The sequence below is a fragment of the Diabrotica virgifera genome, chromosome 4 (assembly GCF_917563875.1).
Source record: "Diabrotica virgifera virgifera chromosome 4, PGI_DIABVI_V3a".
Classification (NCBI taxonomy): Eukaryota; Metazoa; Arthropoda; class Insecta; order Coleoptera; family Chrysomelidae; genus Diabrotica; species Diabrotica virgifera.
The window spans coordinates 244,016,071-244,037,385 of NC_065446.1; the positions used below are offsets into that span (position 1 = coordinate 244,016,071).

Consider the following 21,315-nt stretch of genomic DNA (forward strand, 5'->3'; position numbering starts at 1 on the left):
ACTGGAGTTTGGAATTATTGCATGTATGAATGGGATGCTTTATATTAATGCCAGGATTTATCTTTAAACGTGCAAGGAACACATATCAGGCTGAAAGAAAGAAACCAGGATTAAACAGTACAAAAATCAACACAAAAAGTGACAGTCTACATTTTATTTTCAAAAAGTTTATACAATACATTTTTATTATTATCTTATGTATTTGTCGTTTCTAGTGAAGCGATCCTTTATCTTCGGGATACAAAAAGTAAATGTCTACATTTCCCTTCTTCATTCTGACCGTTTCCGTATGTCGAATTAAAAATATTGCTGAAACACCATACGCGAGGCAAGGGATCCCTAAAAAGAATATTAAAATTATAGCGTTATACCCCAGACAACCAAGTGACGTCAATAACGTCGAGGAAACGTCAGCTTTTGGTTGAATATATATACGTGTTTGACCATTACGTCGTATAAAGGTCTTTTGTAGGTGATTTTAAATACGTAAGATTAATGACGTTAAAATACGTTGAAAACACGTTTTCATTTCAGACAGCCCAAATCTGACGTCACAAAAATGGGAGGAGCTTAACGAGTCAATGCTTTTAATGTTGTTGTATATTGACGTTTGTAAGTTTAAATTGTCATATCCCTATATAAAAAGTGATAATTTTATAATGTTGCATTGAGGGTACCTATTGTAATTATATGAATTTTATACTCTCCCATTTGGTTTTACTTTTAGCCTATAAGCTAAATTTAAAATAGTTAAATGAAAAATTCCAATACCAACAACGCCCAGACGAATAAAAATTATTATTGTGTATTTTTAAAACCATAAAATGAAAAATCATCTAAAAAAACGACTTAAAAACTACGTTTTTTATATCACGTATTTAAAACGTGATAAAAATGACGTCAGTTATGGTGGGACATATTCACGTGACTTTCGACGTCGAAAAAACGTGACAAACTGATGTGGTTTGGTGATAATTATGACGTCTTTTCAACGTTTTGTAAACGTTATTTGGTTGCCTGCGACGCTTTTCCGTTCCTAATCGCCACTATCATTTATATTATTGTTGTGGCATTCATCTGTTAAATTTCTTTCCGACATCGCCTTGGTGATGCCCTTTATCCATATGGTTGTTGGTCTTCCTTGTTTTCGTTTTCTGTGGGGGTCTATTCTAACACTTTTTTGGTAGCTATTCTTTCCTCCATTCGTCTTACCTGCCCTTACGTTACTATGATAGCTGTTTCTCTCGATGACAAGTAATGGTTGTTTTTTCTATTCCCATTTGTTGTCTGATGTTGTTTTTTATGTGTTCTAATCCAGATCTTCTTGCTGATTTCTAAAAATCCATCTCAGTGGTTAATAATTTAACGTTTGACTTCTTGATTATTTGCCAGAGTTTAGCTCCATAGGTTAGTACTATTGGTTTTAATAATGTGTTTTAAACTAAATTTTTATTTTCTGTTCTTACATTTTTTTTGTCACGGTACCGGAATTCAGGGCTTCTATCACCTGTCTTCCCTTTACTATCCTTTTTTTTTATATTATCCTCTCCTGACTTCTGGCTCCTGTTCCACGTTCAGGTTCTCCGTTCCTGATTGTATTACTCAAATAAAATTTTTGGACGACTTACCTAAATTTAAAACCTTTATAGCCTTGAAAAATATATCATCAAATTTAAGGTCCTGAGGATCCCTCTTCGTGCAGTGATACTTAATATACGGGAAACAGCCGGTCCTGAGTATGTGATAATTTGATTTTCCTACTTTCCAATTGAAATGAGATTTGCCCCATTGATCGTCAGTTATGCTAGAATACTAGAATCAAAACGAAATATTATTTTTTTTAAGGAATTACATAATTTACATTGATGCTCCTATATACTAATATAAGACAATAAGACTAATGAACTATATAATCTTAAAAGTGTATAAAATAACAAGAATAAAAAACCGCTAAACGCCGTAAAAATGAGTGACGCATACAATATTCCAGCTACAAAAGATCTGATATGAATATCACGTGGCGCGAAAATGTATTTTCATTTTGATGCAAAATAAAATTTTAGTTTTATTTTAAAAGATTTTTCCATAATATTTGCTAAATTTGAAGTAAAACGCGCCACAAAAGAGTAACTTTGATACAGTTTGAATTTTGAAACTCTTTTGTGGCGCCCTGTATTTTTTATTTCATGTTTGTATTTATACCCCAAAGCTTCACTTGCAGCCTCATGAATGTATTTTTTAATTTGCTGGTATAATTCTTCCGCTGTTATATTTTCTCGTCCCACATTTTGTAATTTTGTGGCCAGTCGTAATTTATATAGAAATTTCGTTGAGTCTTCTTTCAAGCTTTCTAGGTTATATTTATGAGATCTTACTTCTTGTCCCTTTTCTATATTCTGTACCTGAGTATTATTGTTTTTGCGATAGTTAACTATCACGTTGGCCATAAGTAAACGATGATCGGATCCACATTCTGATCCACGGTATACCCTTACGTCAGTGGTTTTCAGGTGGGAAGTTTGACGTTGAATTACATAGTCGATTATCGAGCGCAGATTCCTAGTAGGTTGTATCCATGTAAATTTGTGGATGTCTCTATGTTGAAAAAATGCATTCATAATCTTGAGAGACATTGTTTCACAAAAATCTCTAAGACGCATTCCGTTGTCATTGGTTAGTTGTTCCCCATATGTTCCTACGACTCTATTATTTTCTTCTCTACCTATTCTGCCGTTTAAATCTCCTAGTACATAGATTTCACAGTTATCTTTAACTTGAGAGATTATTTCATTCATCTTGTCGTAGAAATCGTCTTTACTTTCTGGATCTGCATCTTCATTTGGGGCATACACTCCGACAATTACGATATTGTGCCCATTCTTTGTCATTTCCAGCATCAGCAGTTGTTCATTTACTTCAGTCCACGATTTAATATTATTTTTAAGATTTTTTCGAATAGCAATAGAGACTCCTCTCTTAGCTCTTTTATCTTTGCTCACTCCACTGAAGATATGTATATGCTCTCCTATCTCTTCATTTCATTTTCCCTTTTTCTTGGTTTCGGTAAGAACACATACATCTATTTTTCTTTCCGCTAATTCTTTGAATACTTCTGCTTGTTTGGTTTTAAGTCCTTGCACATTCCATGTAGCCAATATCATTTTCCTTTTCCGTTGCATTAGTCGTCTTTGTTTTGATCCGTCCGCATTCCGAGGCGTTTTGTCGAAATTTGTAGCATTTATTTCTTTTGACAAGGGACGAGTTGCTAGCCCATCGCCTCAACCCTCCTCCTTTATCCGGGCTTGGGACCGGCACCGGCATTTACTGAGCTACTCAATCCACCCAGCACTTACCGGAGGCGGAGTTTTTCAAAACTTTTTTTATAAATTAAATGTATGAAGTTGAATGCAATTTTTCTCGATTACACGTTAAGCTTTATAAATGGTCGCCTTTGTCGCATTATCTCCCAAATGATCTATTGTCCATCGAATGTACACTAGATTTTTTTCTATTCGAAATAGATTGAAAAAAATTATTGGGATGGCCGGTTAATGAACTCGGATTGCCCGTTGCCAGATCAAATTTAGCGTCGTAACCACTACAACTACATAAACCATTTCGGGAATAATCGTTAATTTTATTATACTTTTGTAGCTTAATTACTTCTAAACGGCTTAACCGATTTTGATCACGAAACATGAGTTTGAAACGTATTGACAAGTAGTATCTGATGCATCTAAGGTCAAGTATGATAACTGAAGCTATTACAGGAATTATTGAGCTTGAAAAACCGTTTTTCCTATAGGAAATAGATTTGATCATACTTATGAAGCCTATAACTTAAAAATTCTTATTTTCCCGGATATGAGGTATACACCGTCAGATTCGTCTAGCTAGAGTCCTTCTACAAACGCTCAGTTATTGGCGCAATTCGTAGGTCGAAATTTTAAGTAATTGTTGAAAAACCAAAATTTTCAAAGTTTAGTTTTTCAGTTTTTCGGCGATACTGAGCCGTGTGTATGTCTGATCCTGACGGCTTAGACACCATTTGAAAGCTTAACTCGACACTATTGATTTGGTGTATTTGCGGTTCTCCTGTCTCTTCTTGAACCGAAGATATATACCCCCAAAAAATATGGCGTTTTGTACCTACCAAGTCCTATAGCTAGCTTATGGGTGGTCAAAAATCACAAACTACACCGGTTCTGAATCGGCCCTGACCCCCTCTTCAAACACAGAAAAAAAATTCAGATCGGTTTAACTTTTCCAGCCACATACATACATAAATATCCACAAACATTTTCCCTTTTTTATATAGAAATTGAGTCATATTTCTGAGCTCGGTAACTTTTGAATAGTATAACCGATTTTCAAAATTAGACATGCGTTGGAAAGGTAATGATCAGTACTATTAGAAGCCGCAAAGGTCGGAGTTAAATTTTTGAAGTTTTTGGGAGTTTTGGGGACGAGAACGAAAAACAGGCCCTAAATAGGAAGGGCCGTAAAATCCACACCCTTGGACCAAAATGGATGGTTGATATATGAATGGGTGAGTCTTTTCCTGAACTTTAAGATGGGAGTTGGCACAATTTTCAATTCTGTCATATCTAGAAAATCGAAAATTTCGTGTATATAGTGTCGCGTGTAGGGGGTGTGGGTGTGCGCAACTGGCGAGAACTGCCGTTCTCTGGTAATGTTAATTCCTAGTTGAGCGCTAAGTCGTCTTCAGAGCTCTATAAAGATGGCTTTGTATGGCGAAAGCGTTCAGCTAGGTTTACATACTCTTATATTTTTCTTTTTCTTTTAATTAAGTAAGTGTACACAACACACGACGGGGGATTCACGACGAGGTTTGCAGTATCTATATATCGGAAACTATTCTTCTTCTTCTTACGGTGCTTATCCGTTCCAATGTTGGCGAGCAGCATGGCTATCCTAACTTTGCTTGCTGCTAATCGGAATAGTGCGGTTGTAGATAATATTGAAACACTTTCTCAGGTTTTGAAGCTACGATATTCTTCTTCTTCCTGGTCCTCTCTTGCCAAATAACTTGCCCTGAAGAACGAGTTACAACAAGCCATATTTCTGTTCCTTCCTCATAACATGGCCAAGATATTCTAGTTTGCGCTCTTTGATTGTGTTAATATTCTCGCATTCCTTGCTCATTCTACGTGGGACCTCAATATTAGTCATACGATCTTACGATCCACCCATGAACTTCTTAAAATGCGTCTGTAACATCACATCTCGAAGGCATCAAGTTTTCTTAAAGAAGTTTCAGAAATCGTCCAGGCCTCTACTCTATATAATAACGTAGAAAATACATGCATCTGATGATAGAGATTTCGATAGAGTCCTTGTCCATGCAGCCCTCCGCTCGTTTACTCACTCTTGCTGCCATTTTATGATGGTTTCTGTTCTTATTTGTCTCTTCTGTTGATTATTCTTGCAGTATGTTTGGCTCCCTCTTTTACCAGCAGGTGTATTGGTGGTACCCTAAGTATAACTTGTAGGGCTACTATCGAGGTCGTTCTGTAGGCGCACAAAACCCTTAATAAGACTTTTCTTTGGACTTTCTCTAACATTTTTTTGTACTTTTGTTTTTTGCCTTACTTAATTACACAGGTGCCACATATACACTAAGCGCCAAAATTAACGCACCACCTTAAAAATGGGACATTTTTAATGTCTTATTTCCTAAACTTGTTGTCCGATTTTAGTAATTTTTTTAATATTTCATAGCTTTATTCTTCAAGAATATCGATGTAATAATACTGTTGCTAAACAGATAAGTGTCATTGTATACCGGGTGTAACAATGTTAGTGTGTTTTTTCCTCAAAGTTTGGAACACCCTGTGGAATATTCTAGCGTATATAAAATATTGAAATTACAATTCAACTGCAACCTTAGGCTATTTTAACATTTTGCTTTTTGATTCATTCGCTTATATTGGATAATAAAAAAGTTAGGTACTTTAATAACTAGCAACGTTCTTCATCAAAACAGGGTGTTTTTAAATAAGTGCGACAAACTTTAAGGGATAATTCTGCATGAAAAAATAATGACCGTTTGCTTTATAAACATATGTCCGCAAATTCTTCGTTTCCGAGATACGGGATGTTGAATTTTTTCTTACAAACTGACGATTTATTTATTGCCCTAAAACCGGCTGAGATATGCAAATGAAATTTGGTAGCTTTTAGGAAGTAGTTATTGTGCATTTTTTTGGCATACAATTAAGAATTTTATAGTCACCATTGGCGTGCATACGGGTAATATGACTGGGTAATATGACCCGTATGCACGCCAATGGTGAATATAAAATTCTTAATTGTATGCCAAAAATGCGCAATAACTACCTCTTAAAACCTACCAAATTTCATTTGCATATCTCAACCGGTTTTAGAGCAATAAATAAATCGTCAGTTTGTAAGAAAAAATTCAACATCCCGTATCTCGGAAACGAAGCATTTGCGGACATATGTTTACAAAGCAAACGGTCATTATTTTTTCATGCAGAATTACCCCTTAAAGTTTGTCGCACTTATTTAGAAACACCCTGTATTGATGAAGAACGTTGCTAATTATTAAAGTGCCTAACTTTTTTATTATCCAACATAAGCGAATGAATCAAAAATCACAATGTTAAAATAGCCTAAGGTTACAGTTGAGTTGTAATTTCAATATTTTATAAACGCTAGAATATTCCACAGGGTGTTCCAAACTTTAAGGAAAAAACACACTAACATTGTTACACCCGGTATACAATGACACTTATCTGTTTAGCAACAATATTATTACATCGATATTCTTGAAGAATAAAGCTATAACATATTAAAAAAATCACTAAAATCGGACAACAGGTTTAGGAAATATGAGACATTAAAAATGTCCCATTTTTAAGGTGGTGCGTTAATTTTGGCGCTTAGTGTATAATTGTGGAGTGTATCACTTCCACCAGAATCCTTCTTTTTTCCGTGCCTGGCCCTTCTATACTTGACATAATTATCTAATGCTAATGCTGTTGCTCTCTGTTAGGCTTTGTTTTTTGTTAGCAGAATTTGTTGACGTGTTTGCCAAATACCTGCTTACTTCTTAAATGCGCGAAAATTAAATAATCGTGTTAAAAGTTTTTTGAAATTTTTTAATTTTTTGCGCAATTTTGAAAAATTGTCTTTCCTAAGAACTATATTAGGTATCTCATATTACAATATTTTACTCTGTTTAATACACTTTATATCACTTACTTTAACGAAATATGAAGTCCAAGGTGGTTCTTGGCATTGCTTGATATAATTTGTAAGCACCTCCGAAGAAGTTGGTTTATGCTTATTACGAAAATTATAAAATATATTCCTTGTTTGAATTTTTACGACCATATTACGATTACCTAAAAATAGAGTTGTAATTATAGCCATTTATAGCACGTGTTACGTCAAGGAAAAAAGTATTAGCTACCTAATTCAAGCAAGGAACCTTTATAATATCTTCTACCTATGGCGTATGAAATAAAAAATAAAGAGATAAAGAACTGTAGACAGAGTTTTAGTGAATTTGTATCATGTGTTCCTGAGAAGAGTTACAGATTGGTTAGGAACTTGTAAATATTCCCTTGACTTTCTTTAAATATTTAGTCATTCTTCTTCTTTAAGTGCCATCTCCGCGTCGGAAGCCGGCAATTATCATAGCTATTCGGATTTTAGAGACGCTGCTCTGAAAAGTTCATTTGATATACATCCGTACCATTCTCTCAGGTTGCGCAACCACGATATTCTGCGTCTCTCTATGCTTCTTTTTTCTTGAATCTTTCCCTGCATAAACAATTGGAGCAAGTTGTATCTCTGTCCACGTGTAATATGTACGAGATATTTAAATTTTCTTGTTTTGATGGTATTTAAGATTTCCATTTCTTTATTCAGCTCTCTCAGAACCTCTTTGTTTGTGACGTGTTCTGTCCACGATATTTTCAGAATTCTTCTGTACACCCACAACTCGAATGATTCTAGTTTTTCATTCCATAAAACAAAGTCGAGAAAACGTAGCACCTAGCCAACCTAACTCTTAGCTCCAACTTCAAATCTCTTGTGCAGAGCACTTTTCTTGTTTTGTTAAAATTTGCTCTAGCCTTTTCTATTCTGTCTATTAATTAAGGCCGGTACTTTATGCCTCGATTAACAGCCCGTTAGTTAACGGAGGTTTAATCGGGACCTCTTTAGGGTCTCTTGCGTTGTAATAAATGCAATTACAGTATTACAAGTATTATAATAATTAAAATAAGTATAATAATAATTATAATTGCATTTATTACAAGGCAAGAGACCCTAAAGAGGTCCCGATTAAACCTCCGTTAACTAACGGGCTGTTATATAGAGGCATAATTAAGTACCGGCGCTGTCCATTAATAGAGGACAAATACAGTCAAACCCGCTTATTAGAATACCTCTTAAAGGAATATCCCGGTTTAAGTAATAGAAATTTGAGGTCCGGAAACGTTTCTACTAGCGACCTATGATCGGCTATTAGAATATCCAGGTTATAGGAATACTTTTGATTGGCACGAAGGCTATTCCAATAAGCGGATTGGACTGTATATAAATCAAGTAGTGGGAGAACAATAATTAAATGTAACTATTTGTAACAATTAGAAATAAAATTAAAATCTACCACCTCGCTGGAAAAATTTTGCCTTATAAAATGTTTTCAAATGAAAAATTAAAGCTGAAAAGTGATAAACTAAAACTACATTTTTGACAATAGCGCATTAAATAATCCTTCTACTGTTTCATATATTATGGTACTTATATATAGTTTTAAACATAATTAACTGTAAATATGCACCAATTTCCACGAAATACTTTTTACAAAAAAGGGTGCGATCTTTTTAAATTTCAAGGTCGTACCTAGCCATGACGTCACAGTACTGACGTTGAAAAAGAATGTTGAATGGATTGGCAACAGTGCTTTTTACAAGAAATGGAATGAACGATCAAGAAATGGCATTTATTTTTATTTTATAAATAAAAGGAATAAGTGTCAAAACACGGGCGCTCCCAAGAGCTCCTAAAACTTTCCTTTATTAAAAAAATTAAAATAGAATTAGTGACGAAAGAACTAGACATCTGTTATACATTTTAAAATATAGATTAACGTGAAGAATGATTTGCTAAAGATAATATTAACAAAGTGAAGGTGAACAATGTGAAACTAAGTTTTTGAAAGTGTTTGTATTGATGTTAACGCTAAAAATATTTGTATCGATAAGTTTGGGTTAATATGGACTTAGTTAAAAACTCGATTTTCAATTGATATTTTTTAGAAAACAATTGAATCTGTTAAAATGGGACATTGTAGATAGAACATGGATAAACATTTGGAGCAAGATCTTTTAATTCCTGTTTCTTCAGGTGAGTACTATACAACTTTTATGTAGCGTTAAAAGATAAAAGAGGGGTTTTCTTACCTTATTTACAAACTTATTCAATAATCAAGTAGGAATATCAGGATGGTACTACAACATGTCACCTAGAAATTGACGAGGTTAGATTTTTTTGGACTGCTTCCGTTTCTTTATTTGTTTACTATAAATATACTTATTTATACTTTGTTTTCTTTGTGATTATTCAGTAAGTGAATAAAATAAAAACATGATATTCCTATCTATAATCTGTAACAAATGTAAAATTATTTCAACACCCACTAGAATGGCTAGACTAATGCTCTTTTTAATAATTTCAAACCTCGTTATTATATAACTTAGCAAAAGCAACTGATCAAAAAGCCTGCTTTGTGTACCTTTGTTGATTTGGCTAAAGCTTTCGATAGAGTGAGCCATCCAGGCCTTCTTGCAACACTGGAGAGAATTGACTTTAGTGGAACTGCACTAGAACTTAAACGGTACTACGTACTATCTTCAAAACAACTCAATGTGTTCAAATATTAGGAGAAGCTAGTGAATTTAAGAAAGTGAATTATGGAGTACCTCAGGACACAGTGTTACAGGACTAAAAAAAGCACATACCTATATAAAACATGTATGTATAGTACCTACATAGGCAGTGATGAAATTCCGTTTCACCCTGATAAGATTTAAGCCATATCGCCCTCCGCTGTCCGAATAATTTGGTTATTGCCGCCGGCAGCTAAGGGAGCGTTCAAGTATTACGTAACGCAATTTTTGAAGATTTTTGACCCCTCCCCCCACCTGCGTAACGCTCTCTAATATTGCGTAACGCAATTCTTGAAGATTTTTGTCCCCCCCCTGCGTTACATAATACTTGAACGGCCCCTAAAGGTAGGAGATTTTTATTTCACTAAAAGTTTGCTTCACTAACTAATTATATTGTAATTGTAACGTAATGGTTACATTGCATTAGTCTTTTTCTTAAGTGTTATTAAGTTGGTCATTAACAGTACGTCTTGTTTCCCAAAAATCGCAGTTAAAGTCACGTTAAAGTTAAATTCTTCCATTCTAATCGTTAGTGTTGCCAGTGGTTTTTCTTGTAAGATAGAAACTATAGTATTTTTACTACAAAAGCAATATTACGTAGGTCAAAATTTTTGACGTAAGAGAACTGTCAAAACATTAGAATGTGACTTTTCATTATTGCAATATTTATCCTGTCAAAACATTAGAATGTGACTTTTCATTATTGCCATGTTTATTATAAACATGGCAATAATGAAAAGTCACATTCTAATGTTTTGACAGTTCTCTTACGTCAAAAATTTTGACCTTCGTAATATCGCTTTTGTAGTAAAAATACTATACCTTCAGCTATGCCTTTATCGATGTACTTAGATATAGTACCAAAACTAGACTCAGTGAAAGCGAAGTGTATGTAATGTTACATTCGTCAGGACAATGCTGCAGTTTTCTGTAGATTCTAAATAAGAACATTATTACTTAATGTCTAGTAAATGCAGAAATTGTCATTTATTTAGCCCTAGTATTAAATTAAGTTGTTTAAATCATCAGTTTTTCATTCCAGCCTAGCCTGTGGCTGGCCGGCTGGTGGTTCTTCAATTCTTTTGCTTCACTGCCTTTTTACACCAGGTAGTTTCCTCAACCGAACACCATGCTGTGAACTATTAAATAAGTTGTTTGTAGCAAAAAAAGTTTTATAGTCTGGAATACATCACTTTTTGGAATATTTTTGAGAATGATGGAAGTAGGCTTATTGGTCTATAGTTCTCCATCTTAGTAACATCACCTTTTTTATGTAGTGACTTGAAAATTGCCAATTTTAAAGTTTCAGGAAATTTACTTTGACTGAAAGAAGAGAAATCTCTGAATATCTCAGAAAACAAATTTAATTAAGATGATTGATATTTCATCCTAACCAGAGCTGTGCTTGTTTTACGTTATTTATTATTTTGGTTTATTTCTTTCTCTGAAACGGAAGCTAGAAACATGCAATGATTATTTTTTTATTTTGGTACCTACACACACCGGCAAAATTAGCTGAACACCTTAAAAATGGGACATGTTTGATGTCTCGAATCTCCTAATCCTGTTGTCCGATTTGAGTGATTCTTTTAGTATGTTATAGCCTTATTAGTTAAGAATATCGGTGTAATAATATTGTTGCTAGACAGGTAAATGTCATTTTATACCGGGCGATACAATCATACTGTGTTTTTTTTTCTTAAAGTTCGGAACACCCTGTGGAATATTCTAGCATATATAAAATATTAAAATTAAAACTCGATTGTAAACTTAGGCTTTCTTAACATTTTCTTTTTTGATTCATTTGCTTATGTTGGAAAATAAAAAAGTTATGTGCTTTAACAACTAGCCATGCTTTTTATCAATAAATCCTCATCGTAGGGGAGGAAAGTATGCTAAATTTGCAGTTACTTGAGCGTTATGGGGAGCTATTGGATTGTGAAGAGTGGGTGCTAAAACCAAAAAAAAGTTAAGTTAAGTTTTCCATAAAGTGTGGGACTCTCCATTTTTTAATTTAATTTTCCATTTCCACCAATCATTTTTTCCGATTATAGGAAATATAGGCTATATCTATCCATAATTGGAAAAAATGTTGCGAATAAAAGTTGCTTATTTTTACGTCAAGGATCCAAATCTGCAATAAAAATTGGGGGCTCCTATTTAAGATTTTAAAGTAACCCCCACCCCACCTCGGTGGGGGGCCATGTTTGGTGTCACTCGGTAGATTTTTGAAAAATATTGAATAGGTGTATTTTGCAGTTTTACGATCTGATGTTCATTTCGCCAAATATCGCAGGGTTCGTATTTAAAATTTTTAATTTACCCCCCACCCTCCTCCGTGGAGTGTCACGAGCCCCCACGGAGGTGGAGGGGGGATTTAATTTAAAATATTAAATAGGAGCAGCCAATTTTTATTTCAGATTTGGATTCTTTACGTAAAATTAAGCAACTTTTATGCGATACATTTTTTCGAATTATGGATAGATAGTGCTATAATCGGAGAAAAATGATTGTTTAAAGTAGAAAATTAAATTAAAAAATAAAATGTCCCCCACTTAATGGAAAACTTAACTTAACCGTATTCTGATTTTAGCACATACTTTTCACAATCCAATAGGTTCCCATAACTCTCGAGTAACTGCAAATTTAGTATACTTTCCTACCCTACTATGAGGATTTATTGATGAAAAACATGGATAGTTGTTAACGCACATAACTTTTTTATTATCTTACATAAGTAAATGAATCAAATAGGAGAATGTTAAGAAAGCCCAAGTCTATAATCGAGTATTGATTTTAATATTTTACATATGCAAGAATATTCCACAGGGTGTTCCAAACTTTAAGAAAAAAACACAGTATGCTTGGTACACCTGGTACAAAATGATATTTACCTGCCTAGCAACAATATTATTACAACGATATTCTTAAATAATAAGGCTATAACATACTAAAAGAATCACTCAAATCGGACCAGTGGTTTAGGAAATTCAAGACATCAAACATTTCCCATTTTTAAGGTGTTCGGCTAATTTTGCCGGTGGGTGTATTAATTTGAAATTTTTTTTTTTTCGTAAAATTTCTTTACAGTTTCTGACTCTACATTTGCTATAAATTGATTTATTTCATTAGAAAGCACCCGAGAATTACCCTACAAACCAAAATTAAAATGATTTTTGGAATTACCCTCAATCTCTTAACCAATTGCCAAGACATTTTAGGTTTATTTCCACTATTTTCAATTCATTCTTTACAACAATGCTTTCGAGATTGAGTAAGTAAAGAATTGTACTTGCATTTTTCTGCCCTGTAGATATTTTTCTTCTTCTTTTTCTTCTTGGAGATCTTTCGATCTGTTTAATTCTGAAGCTGCCTCTGGTTAATTTCCTGGGAGGTAGATTGCCAACTATTCCTCCATCTTTTAGGTGGGCTTCCGGGGGTCTTGAACTGGGCGGGTTGTTTTCTAGGGCAATTTTTGGGAGTCTATTCTCATCCATTCGAGTTACAGGTTGTACCACATCCTCTTGCGCTGCCTTCCCCATCTTACAATATCTTGAATTTTGCATTGCTCTCTAATGTCTGTATTTCTCACTCTGTCTCTTCTTGAAAAACATTTTTAATGTGTCTGTGTCTTTAGAATTAAAACTTCTTTTAGTAAAATATATCCTATATGCTGTGGAGACATGGACAATGAATAAGTACTGTTTCAACAAAATAGAAGCATTCTAACTATTGATTTAATAGAAGAATATTGAAAATACCCTGGACTGATAAAACAACAAATGCATTTCATTCAGAAGAATTAGAAAACAAAAATGGTACCTAATTAAGTACTGTTGATTATCAAAAGTCAAAAACTTTAATATTTTGGACATGTTTGCAGAAATATAATTATATGAACACCTATAAAACATATCCAGGGAAAAATTATTGTAGGAAGAACTATAGGGATAAGAAAGATGTTTTGGCTGCGAAATTTATGATTTATGAGTTTGTGCAGCTGTATCTAAAATCCAAATAGCAATGATGATAACCAGTCTTCTAAAGGGAGATGGCACATAAAGAAGATCTAATTGAATATAATATTTATTTATTTATAAAGCTCACCAGGCCTTGAACGCCTTGAGGTGAAAAAGTTTCATTATCCATTACCATTAGTATTTACATTTATTTACATCAAATACATTTAATATTTGTTACAGTCTTTCCGTATATTTTTTAACCACTTCCTTCCATTGATTTCTATCCAATGCTTTTTCATTCCAATTCTAATTCAGTGTTTTTTTTTTTGTAAGTCTTCGTATACACTGTCCTTTCATCTCATTCTTGGTCTACCTTTGCTTCTTTTTTGTAACGGCTTTCTTGAGAGTACCATTTTCAGAATTCTTTTTTCCCATTCTTTCCGTCATTTTTTTGATTCGTTACATAATTCTTCAAGTTCTTTATTATTCTTTATTATTCCTTCTTCTCGATTGACCTTCTATCTTCACACCTCCATTAGTCTGGGCAGATTATCGGCGAATAGGCCATTTTTGGGAAAAGTTATTTACCAGCAATTTTATTGCTGGAATCGAATCTTATAATATAGGTATGCAAAGTCCGTAGATAGTGTGCTACTTTTTTTATAAACACAATGGCGCCCGAAAATCGTGTTTTTTTCAATTTTTGCTCTATAACTCCAAAGATTTTAACTCAAAAACACCCAAATAAAAATTCACCGTAATTAAATTCTGCATAGAGACGTGTTTTTTCCGATTGATTTCGACGAAAATTTTCCCCGGAAAATGCGGGTTTTCCAACAAAATCCTTAATTTTCAACTAAAATTTTAGATAAGTAATTGTCTACCAATAATTAAATATCTTGGTAATGTAAAAGCTCTTTTCGTATAGATTATAATTCCAGAATCTGATGGAAATTGAATGAACAGTTTAGCAACAATTAAATTGTTAATTAAAAATTTACGGTCGCTATAATAACCACAATAATTACGATACATAAAAATAAGTATGATTTTTGTATAAAAATACACTGTACCTATCTAATGTACTTTACAGAATTGAAATTGAACTATTTAAGCGGCCTCAGGAATATTTTAAAATTATAAATAATTTTTTGGCTTATAAACAAATAGAATATGTCGGGAAATATTAAATTAAATTATATAAACGGTATTGGAAAAACACCGGCAGTACGCTTCTTTTAAAAGAAAAAACGTTTAATTGTGATGAGTGGTTCCTGAGATACAACCAGTCAAAGTTGACCGGCATTTACGGCAAAGATATAAACAATAGGATTATAATTTTATCATAAAATGCTCATAACATATATTATTATAATAAAAACTATCGATATTAAGAGTGAAAATTGCCAAAAATAGCAAAATTCCAATCAAAAATTAAGTTGGAGAAAATGTAATCTCAAAGTTCAAAATCGGTATACGTTATAAAAAATGCATTTCTCGGCTTCCCATGGAGCAATTTTCTTCATTCTTTTTTTGTTCCCAAGTAACTCAAGTAGAGCCATCTAACTATGTAATAATGTAATGCATTATTAAATGTCAAAGTTGCTTTTGTTTTGTTATAATAAATTAATTTATTTATTATAACAAAAATTTTTAATTTGTTTAAATAATTATACAGCTTTCAAATGAGAATATTTGTATTTTTAATGTTAAAAGATACACTTGTAGTAAGTTTATCTAAAAAAAAGTCTACAACTGGAAAAAATATGTACTTAGTTTTCTTTTCTTATAAATGAATTAATCTATTATAACAAAACAGAAATAAGTTTGATATTTAATAATGCGTTAGTTAGATGGCTCTACTCCAGTTACTCAAGAACAAAAAAAAATAATGAAGAAAATTGCTCCATGGGAAGCCGAGAAAATGCATTTTTTAACGTATACCGATTTCGAACTTTGGAATTACATTTTCTCCAAACTAATTTTTAATTGGAATTTTGCTATTTTTTTGGCAATTTTCACTCATAATATCGATAGTTTTTATTAAAATAATATATGTTATGAGTATTTTAAAGATATGAAAATTGGTGTGGAGAAAGAGGACCGCAATAAAAAGGTGATGGTTTGAAAATTATGATCCTATTGTTTATATCTTTGCCGTAAATGCCGGTCAACTTTGACCGGTTGTATCTCAGGAACCACTCATCAATATTAAACGTTTTTTCTATTAAAAGAACCGTCCAGCCGCTTTTTTTCCAATACCGTTTTCGAGATTTAATTTAATTTAATATTCCCCGAGATAAACTTTTGGTTTATAAGCCAAAAAATTGTTTATAATTTTAAAATATTTCTGAGGCCGCTTAAATAGTAAAATTTCAATTCCGTAAAGTACATTAGATAGGTACAGTGTCTTTTTATACAAAAATCATAGTTATTCTTATGTACATATTATAATTATTGTCGTTATCATAGCGACCGTAAATTTTTAATTAACAATTTAATTGTTGCTAAACTGTTCATTCAGTTTCTATCGGCTTCTGGAATTGTAGTCTATGCGAAAAGAGCTTTTATATTACCAAGTTGTTTAATTATTGATAAACAATTACTTATCTAAAACTTTAGTTGAAAATTAAAGACTTTGTTGGAAAAACCCGCATTTTCCGGGGAAAATTTTTGTCGAAGTAAATCGGGAAAAACACGTTTCTATGCAGAATTTAATTACGGTGAATATTTATTTGGGTGTTTTTGGTGTAAAGTTAAAATCGTTGGCGTTATAGTAAAAAGTAGCACACAATCTGCGGACTTTGCATACCTATATTATTAATATACAGGGTGTCCCAGACTAATTTAGCCACGCTATATCTCTTAAACGAATAAAGATTTTCGAATGGGACAAAAAGTGGTCTATTCTACTTGTAATACACTTTAATATGGCGTAAAAAAATCATCCACTAAATATTCACCCCTAACCTTAATTTTTTTAATAGCACCCTGTATATTTTTTATAGTTTTGGATGTGGTCTTCTATCATCTATTCAACACATTTTTTGAAAATAAAATCGGTTTGTAAATAACCAAGAAAATATCAGTTTAGTTTTGTTAATTATGTGTCTCAGAATAAATTATCCAGGCTATATTTCTTAAAAGAATAGAGATTTTCGAATAGGACAAAAACTGATCTATTATATTTGTAATACACTTTAACATGGCGTAGAAAAAAAATTATCCCCTAAATATTCATCCCTTAGTTACAACCCCTAATTTTATTTTTTTTAAACAGCACCCTGTAAGTTAGGGATGAATATTTTTTCTACGCCATATGAAAGTGTATTTATTACAAATTGAATAGATCAGTTTTTGTCCCATTCGAAAATCTCTATTCGTTTAAGAAATATAGCCTGGATAAATTAGTCTGGGACACACAATTAACAAAAATACATTGATAATTTCTTGGTTATTTACGAACCGATTTTATTTTAAAAAAAGGTGTTGAATAGAGAATAAAATACCACGTCCAAAACTATAAAAAAATATACAGGGTGCTATTAAAAAAATTAAAGTTAGGGGTTGTAACTAAGGGATGAATATTTAGTGGATGATTTTTTTGTACGCCATATTAAAGTGTATTACAAGTAGAATATATCACTTTTTGTCCCATTCGAAAATCTCTATTCGTTTAAGAGATATAGCGTGGCTAAATTAGTCTGGGACACCCTGTATACAATCATAAGATTCGATTCCAGCAATAAAATTGCTGGTAAATAACTTTTCCTTGTATTTTGCTAATTAGCCCAGAGTACATATCTTTTTGTATTTTTCTCTCCCATTTCTAAAAGACCATTTCTGATTTTTTAAGCAACCATATTTCACATAAATACAGTGTGAATTTTATGTATGGAACGCCCCAATTATCTCGGAAACAGCTTGCATGATTTTTATAGGTTTTAGTGAGTAAGGGTATTATGATGAGGCCGATATTATGGTGGTATTTACATTGTTGTCTTCCGTTTTTTCTTAAAATCCAATGAACTTTCTTATTTCAAATGGAACACTCTATATATTTTTTGCGTTTTGAAGTCCTTGAAAAATACAGATTATTTTTTATGCAACATTTCCTATATCTACATGCCGTAATTTCGGAGTTATTGCTCTGTTTATTAAAAAAAAGAGATTTAAAACAAATTATAAAAATCAATTTTTTCGGCCCGTGTAGACAGTATTCTAGGTTCTTTGGATCATTGGGAACAAAAAAGGCCTTTTGTAATTTTTCTTCTAAAGTTGATTCTTTTTGAGTTATAAACAATTTAAAACTGAAAAATGGCTATTTTCAAGGCTTAAAAACACAAGTAAAAATAATTGATGGATTCGACCGTTACTTGATGGAAGTTCATTTTATCTAACAATAAAACACTAAAAACGTTTGTTTTCTATACTTCCACAAAATTTATTATAACTATGTGACTACAGCTATTTCAGCAGAGTGCCTTTCTCAAGTGATTTAGTTTACTATGAGTTTGTCTTTTTAAAGTCTTTAACTGAAGAGGTTGAGGAGTGGGGAGCTGTTTGTCTCGAGTTGGTCATTCAGAATTATATCTGTATTTTTTAATTTATTAATTTCCATAGATTCTAATAAAGATAGCTTAAGGCCTTTATTTTGAATATGTAGAATTTGCAACTCTTCATTAAAAGAATGATTATGATCTAGAATCTAGAAGGTGAAGTGCGTATGTAGAAGTGTCTGTTTTTCTATTGTTGAAAGTCCTTTTGTGTTATGCTATCCGTTTGTCAAAGGTTCTGCCAGTTTGACCGATATAAGTTTTCGGACAGTCACCACAAGTTAGTTTGTAGATACCACTCTGTAGTTGTTTTCTCTTTCGGCTCTTATTGTTCTTAATATATTTGCTAAGTTGTTGTTAGTTCTGAAAGCTGGTGTTATTCCTTTCTTTTTTATGTATCTGGCTATTTTTTGTTGTTATCTTGCCAGTATATGTGATAGAGCAGAAGGTACTGGGTTCTTTATGTGGTGGTGGATAGACTAGTTTCAGGGCTTTCTTATGGAGTTTTTGGTTTAAAATTTTATTAATTGTTTGTTCGTTATAGCCATTGTTTACTGCTATTTGTTTAATGATGTTCAGTTCTAATTCGAAGTTATTTTTTGACATTCTGTCAGTCTATGTATCATGCTATGTTAGGCTGGTAATTTGTGTTGTGGCAGGCTGCCATAACAAATTTTAAAATGGATGCCAAGGGAAAGACGAAAGAGAGGAAGGCCGAAACAATCCTGGCTAGGCGGCATTCAGAAGGCAATGTCGGAAAGGAACCTTGTGAAGGCGTATTTTGCAGCCTTTCAAGATTTTCACTTCATGGACGACGTCAGGCTGCCATAACAAATTTTAAAATTGATGCCAAGGGAAAGAAGGAAGAGAGGAAGGCCGAAACAATCCTGGCTAGGCGGCATTCAGAAGGCAATGCCGGAAAGGAACCTTGCGAAGGCGTATTTTGCAGCCTTTCAAGATTTTCACTTCATGGACGACGTCAGGCTGCCATAACAAATTTTAAAATTGATGCCAAGGGAAAGAAGGAAGAGAGGAAGGCCGAAACAATCCAGGCTAGGCGGCATTCAGAAGGCAATGTCGGAAAGGAACCTTGTGAAGGCGTATTTTGCAGCCTTTCAAGATTTTCACTTCATGGACGACGCCAGGCTGCCATAACAAATTTTAAAATTGATGCCAAGGGAAAGACGAAAAAGAGGAAGGCCGAAACAATCCTGGCTAGGCGGCATTCAGAAGGCAATGTCGGAAAGGAACCTTGTGAAGGCGTATTTTGCAGCCTTTCAAGATTTTCACTTCATGGACGACGCCAGGCTGCCATAACAAATTTTAAAATTGATGCCAAGGGAAAGAAGGAAGAGAGGAAGGCCGAAACAATCCTGGCTAGGCGGCATTCAGAAGGCAATGTCGGAAAGGAACCTTGTGAAGGCGTATTTTGCAGCCTTTCAAGATTTTCACTTCATGGACGACGCCAGGCTGCCATAACAAATTTTAAAATTGATGCCAAGGGAAAGACGAAAAAGAGGAAGGCCGAAACAATCCTGGCTAGGCGGCATTCAGAAGACAATGTCGGAAAGGAACCTTGTGAAGGCGTATTTTGCAGCCTTTCAAGATTTTCACTTCATGGACGACGCCAGGCTGCCATAACAAATTTTAAAATTGATGCCAAGGGAAAGAAGGAAGAGAGGAAGGCCGAAACAATCCTGGCTAGGCGGCATTCAGAAGGCAATGTCGGAAAGGAACCTTGTGAAGGCGTATTTTGCAGCCTTTCAAGATTTTCACTTCATGGACGACGTCAGGCTGCCATAACAAATTTTAAAACTTATGCCAAGGTAAAGAAGGAAGAGAGGAAGGCCGAAACAATCCTGGCTAGGCGGCATTCAGAAGGCAATGTCGGAAAGGAACCTTCACTCTGGCGAATGGAACGATCGATGAAACTAGGAACCGGAAGGCGGAAAACGCTATAAAAACCGGGATAGTAATAATAATATAAAAGTCCAACCTTGTGTTTAATAAAAAGTGAAACTAAAGGCATAGAAGAACGCTGAACTAAATATAAAGAAGCTATGCATACAGCGGCCAAAGGCATTTTAAAACCAAACAGGGCCAGAAGATGAGAAGATTGGTTTGACAAAAAAAAAAAAACAAATCTACTAACCAACAAAAAAAAAAAAGAAGAATATAAGAGACTTCATCAACGCAAAACGACTTTAACTCTGGAGGATTATAAAAACGTTCGACTCGAAGAAAAAACAACGCTTAAAAGGAAAAAGAAAAAGCAATACAAAAATGTTCTAAACAAGATTGTTAACCACCATAACAGAGAAAATTCTCGGAGATTTCACCAACAGATAAACATCTATAGAAACTAATTCAATTCTAGAATATGTAAGCTTTTTCCGGTAATCTCCCTGCCACATTTTTTAAAAAACGGTGGCGACACCCTTTTGAAAAATGTTTCATTAGGACAATGCACCGTGTCATATGAGTATTTTAATAATGGCTAAAATCCATAAAGTTTAAATTGTTGAAGAATCCACCGTATTTACCAGATTTGGCCCCTAGCGACTTCCATCCTTAATATCTAAAATAATTCATGCGTGGAAAGCGTTTTTTTAACATCCCTTCACCCCTTTAACTGAACTACCACTGACCAAAATCGGGAGGATTAAATAAACGGAACCAACTATCTAATCTATCGATTAAAACTACAATATAAAAAGTCCTACCTTGTATTTAATAAAAAGTAAAACTAAAGGCAAATTCAATTTCTCATAACATCGAAGTCCCTGTCGCTCTTCTATCCCGGAACCGACGACGTCCCTCTGGAGCGGTGCACCATCGCGGCGCAGGCGT

The 21,315-nt window shown here is 33.6% G+C and overlaps 2 protein-coding genes across 5 annotated transcripts in view; one reads left to right on the plus strand and one right to left on the minus strand.

The window, feature by feature from the left end:
• Nucleotides 1–139: 139 nt before the first annotated feature.
• On the minus strand, nucleotides 140–21,276 carry LOC114347603 (uncharacterized protein C15orf61 homolog). Of its 4 annotated transcripts, none has more exons than XM_028298287.1 (5): nucleotides 21,189–21,276; nucleotides 9,462–9,523; nucleotides 7,249–7,391; nucleotides 1,629–1,812; nucleotides 140–339 (listed from the first exon to the last, which is right to left on the minus strand). In XM_028298287.1, the coding sequence occupies exons 3-5, from the start codon at nucleotides 7,378–7,380 to the stop codon at nucleotides 212–214; spliced, it is 444 nt and encodes a 147-aa protein (XP_028154088.1). In that variant the 5' UTR covers nucleotides 7,381–7,391; nucleotides 9,462–9,523; nucleotides 21,189–21,276; the 3' UTR covers nucleotides 140–211. The 4 variants fall into 4 exon arrangements, with proteins under 4 accessions (XP_028154088.1, XP_050505899.1, XP_050505900.1 ...); XM_050649942.1 differs by lacking the exon at nucleotides 21,189–21,276 and adding an exon at nucleotides 9,602–9,687; XM_050649943.1 differs by lacking the exon at nucleotides 9,462–9,523 and having other exon boundaries at nucleotides 21,189–21,212.
• LOC114347563 (rho guanine nucleotide exchange factor 18) overlaps nucleotides 8,983–21,315 on the plus strand; it is a 345,544-nt gene continuing 333,211 nt past the window's right edge. The window contains exon 1 of the mRNA XM_050649938.1: nucleotides 8,983–9,405. Coding sequence (XP_050505895.1) covers nucleotides 9,360–9,405 — 46 coding nt within the window. The 5' untranslated portion in view covers nucleotides 8,983–9,359. The remainder of the gene's footprint in view (nucleotides 9,406–21,315) is intronic.

Bases quoted from the DNA above. Each gene is read 5' to 3' on its own strand.
- LOC114347603 (XM_028298287.1), bottom strand. From the start codon at position 7,380: ATGGTCGTAAAAATTCAAACAAGGAATATATTTTATAATTTTCGTAAT. The intron at 1,813-7,248 runs GTAAGTGATATA...TTTTGATTCTAG, and splicing joins GGACTTCATATTTCGTTAAA to TATTCTAGCATAACTGACGA. The intron at 340-1,628 runs GTAAGTCGTCCA...TATTCTTTTTAG, and splicing joins TATAAAGGTTTTAAATTTAG to GGATCCCTTGCCTCGCGTAT.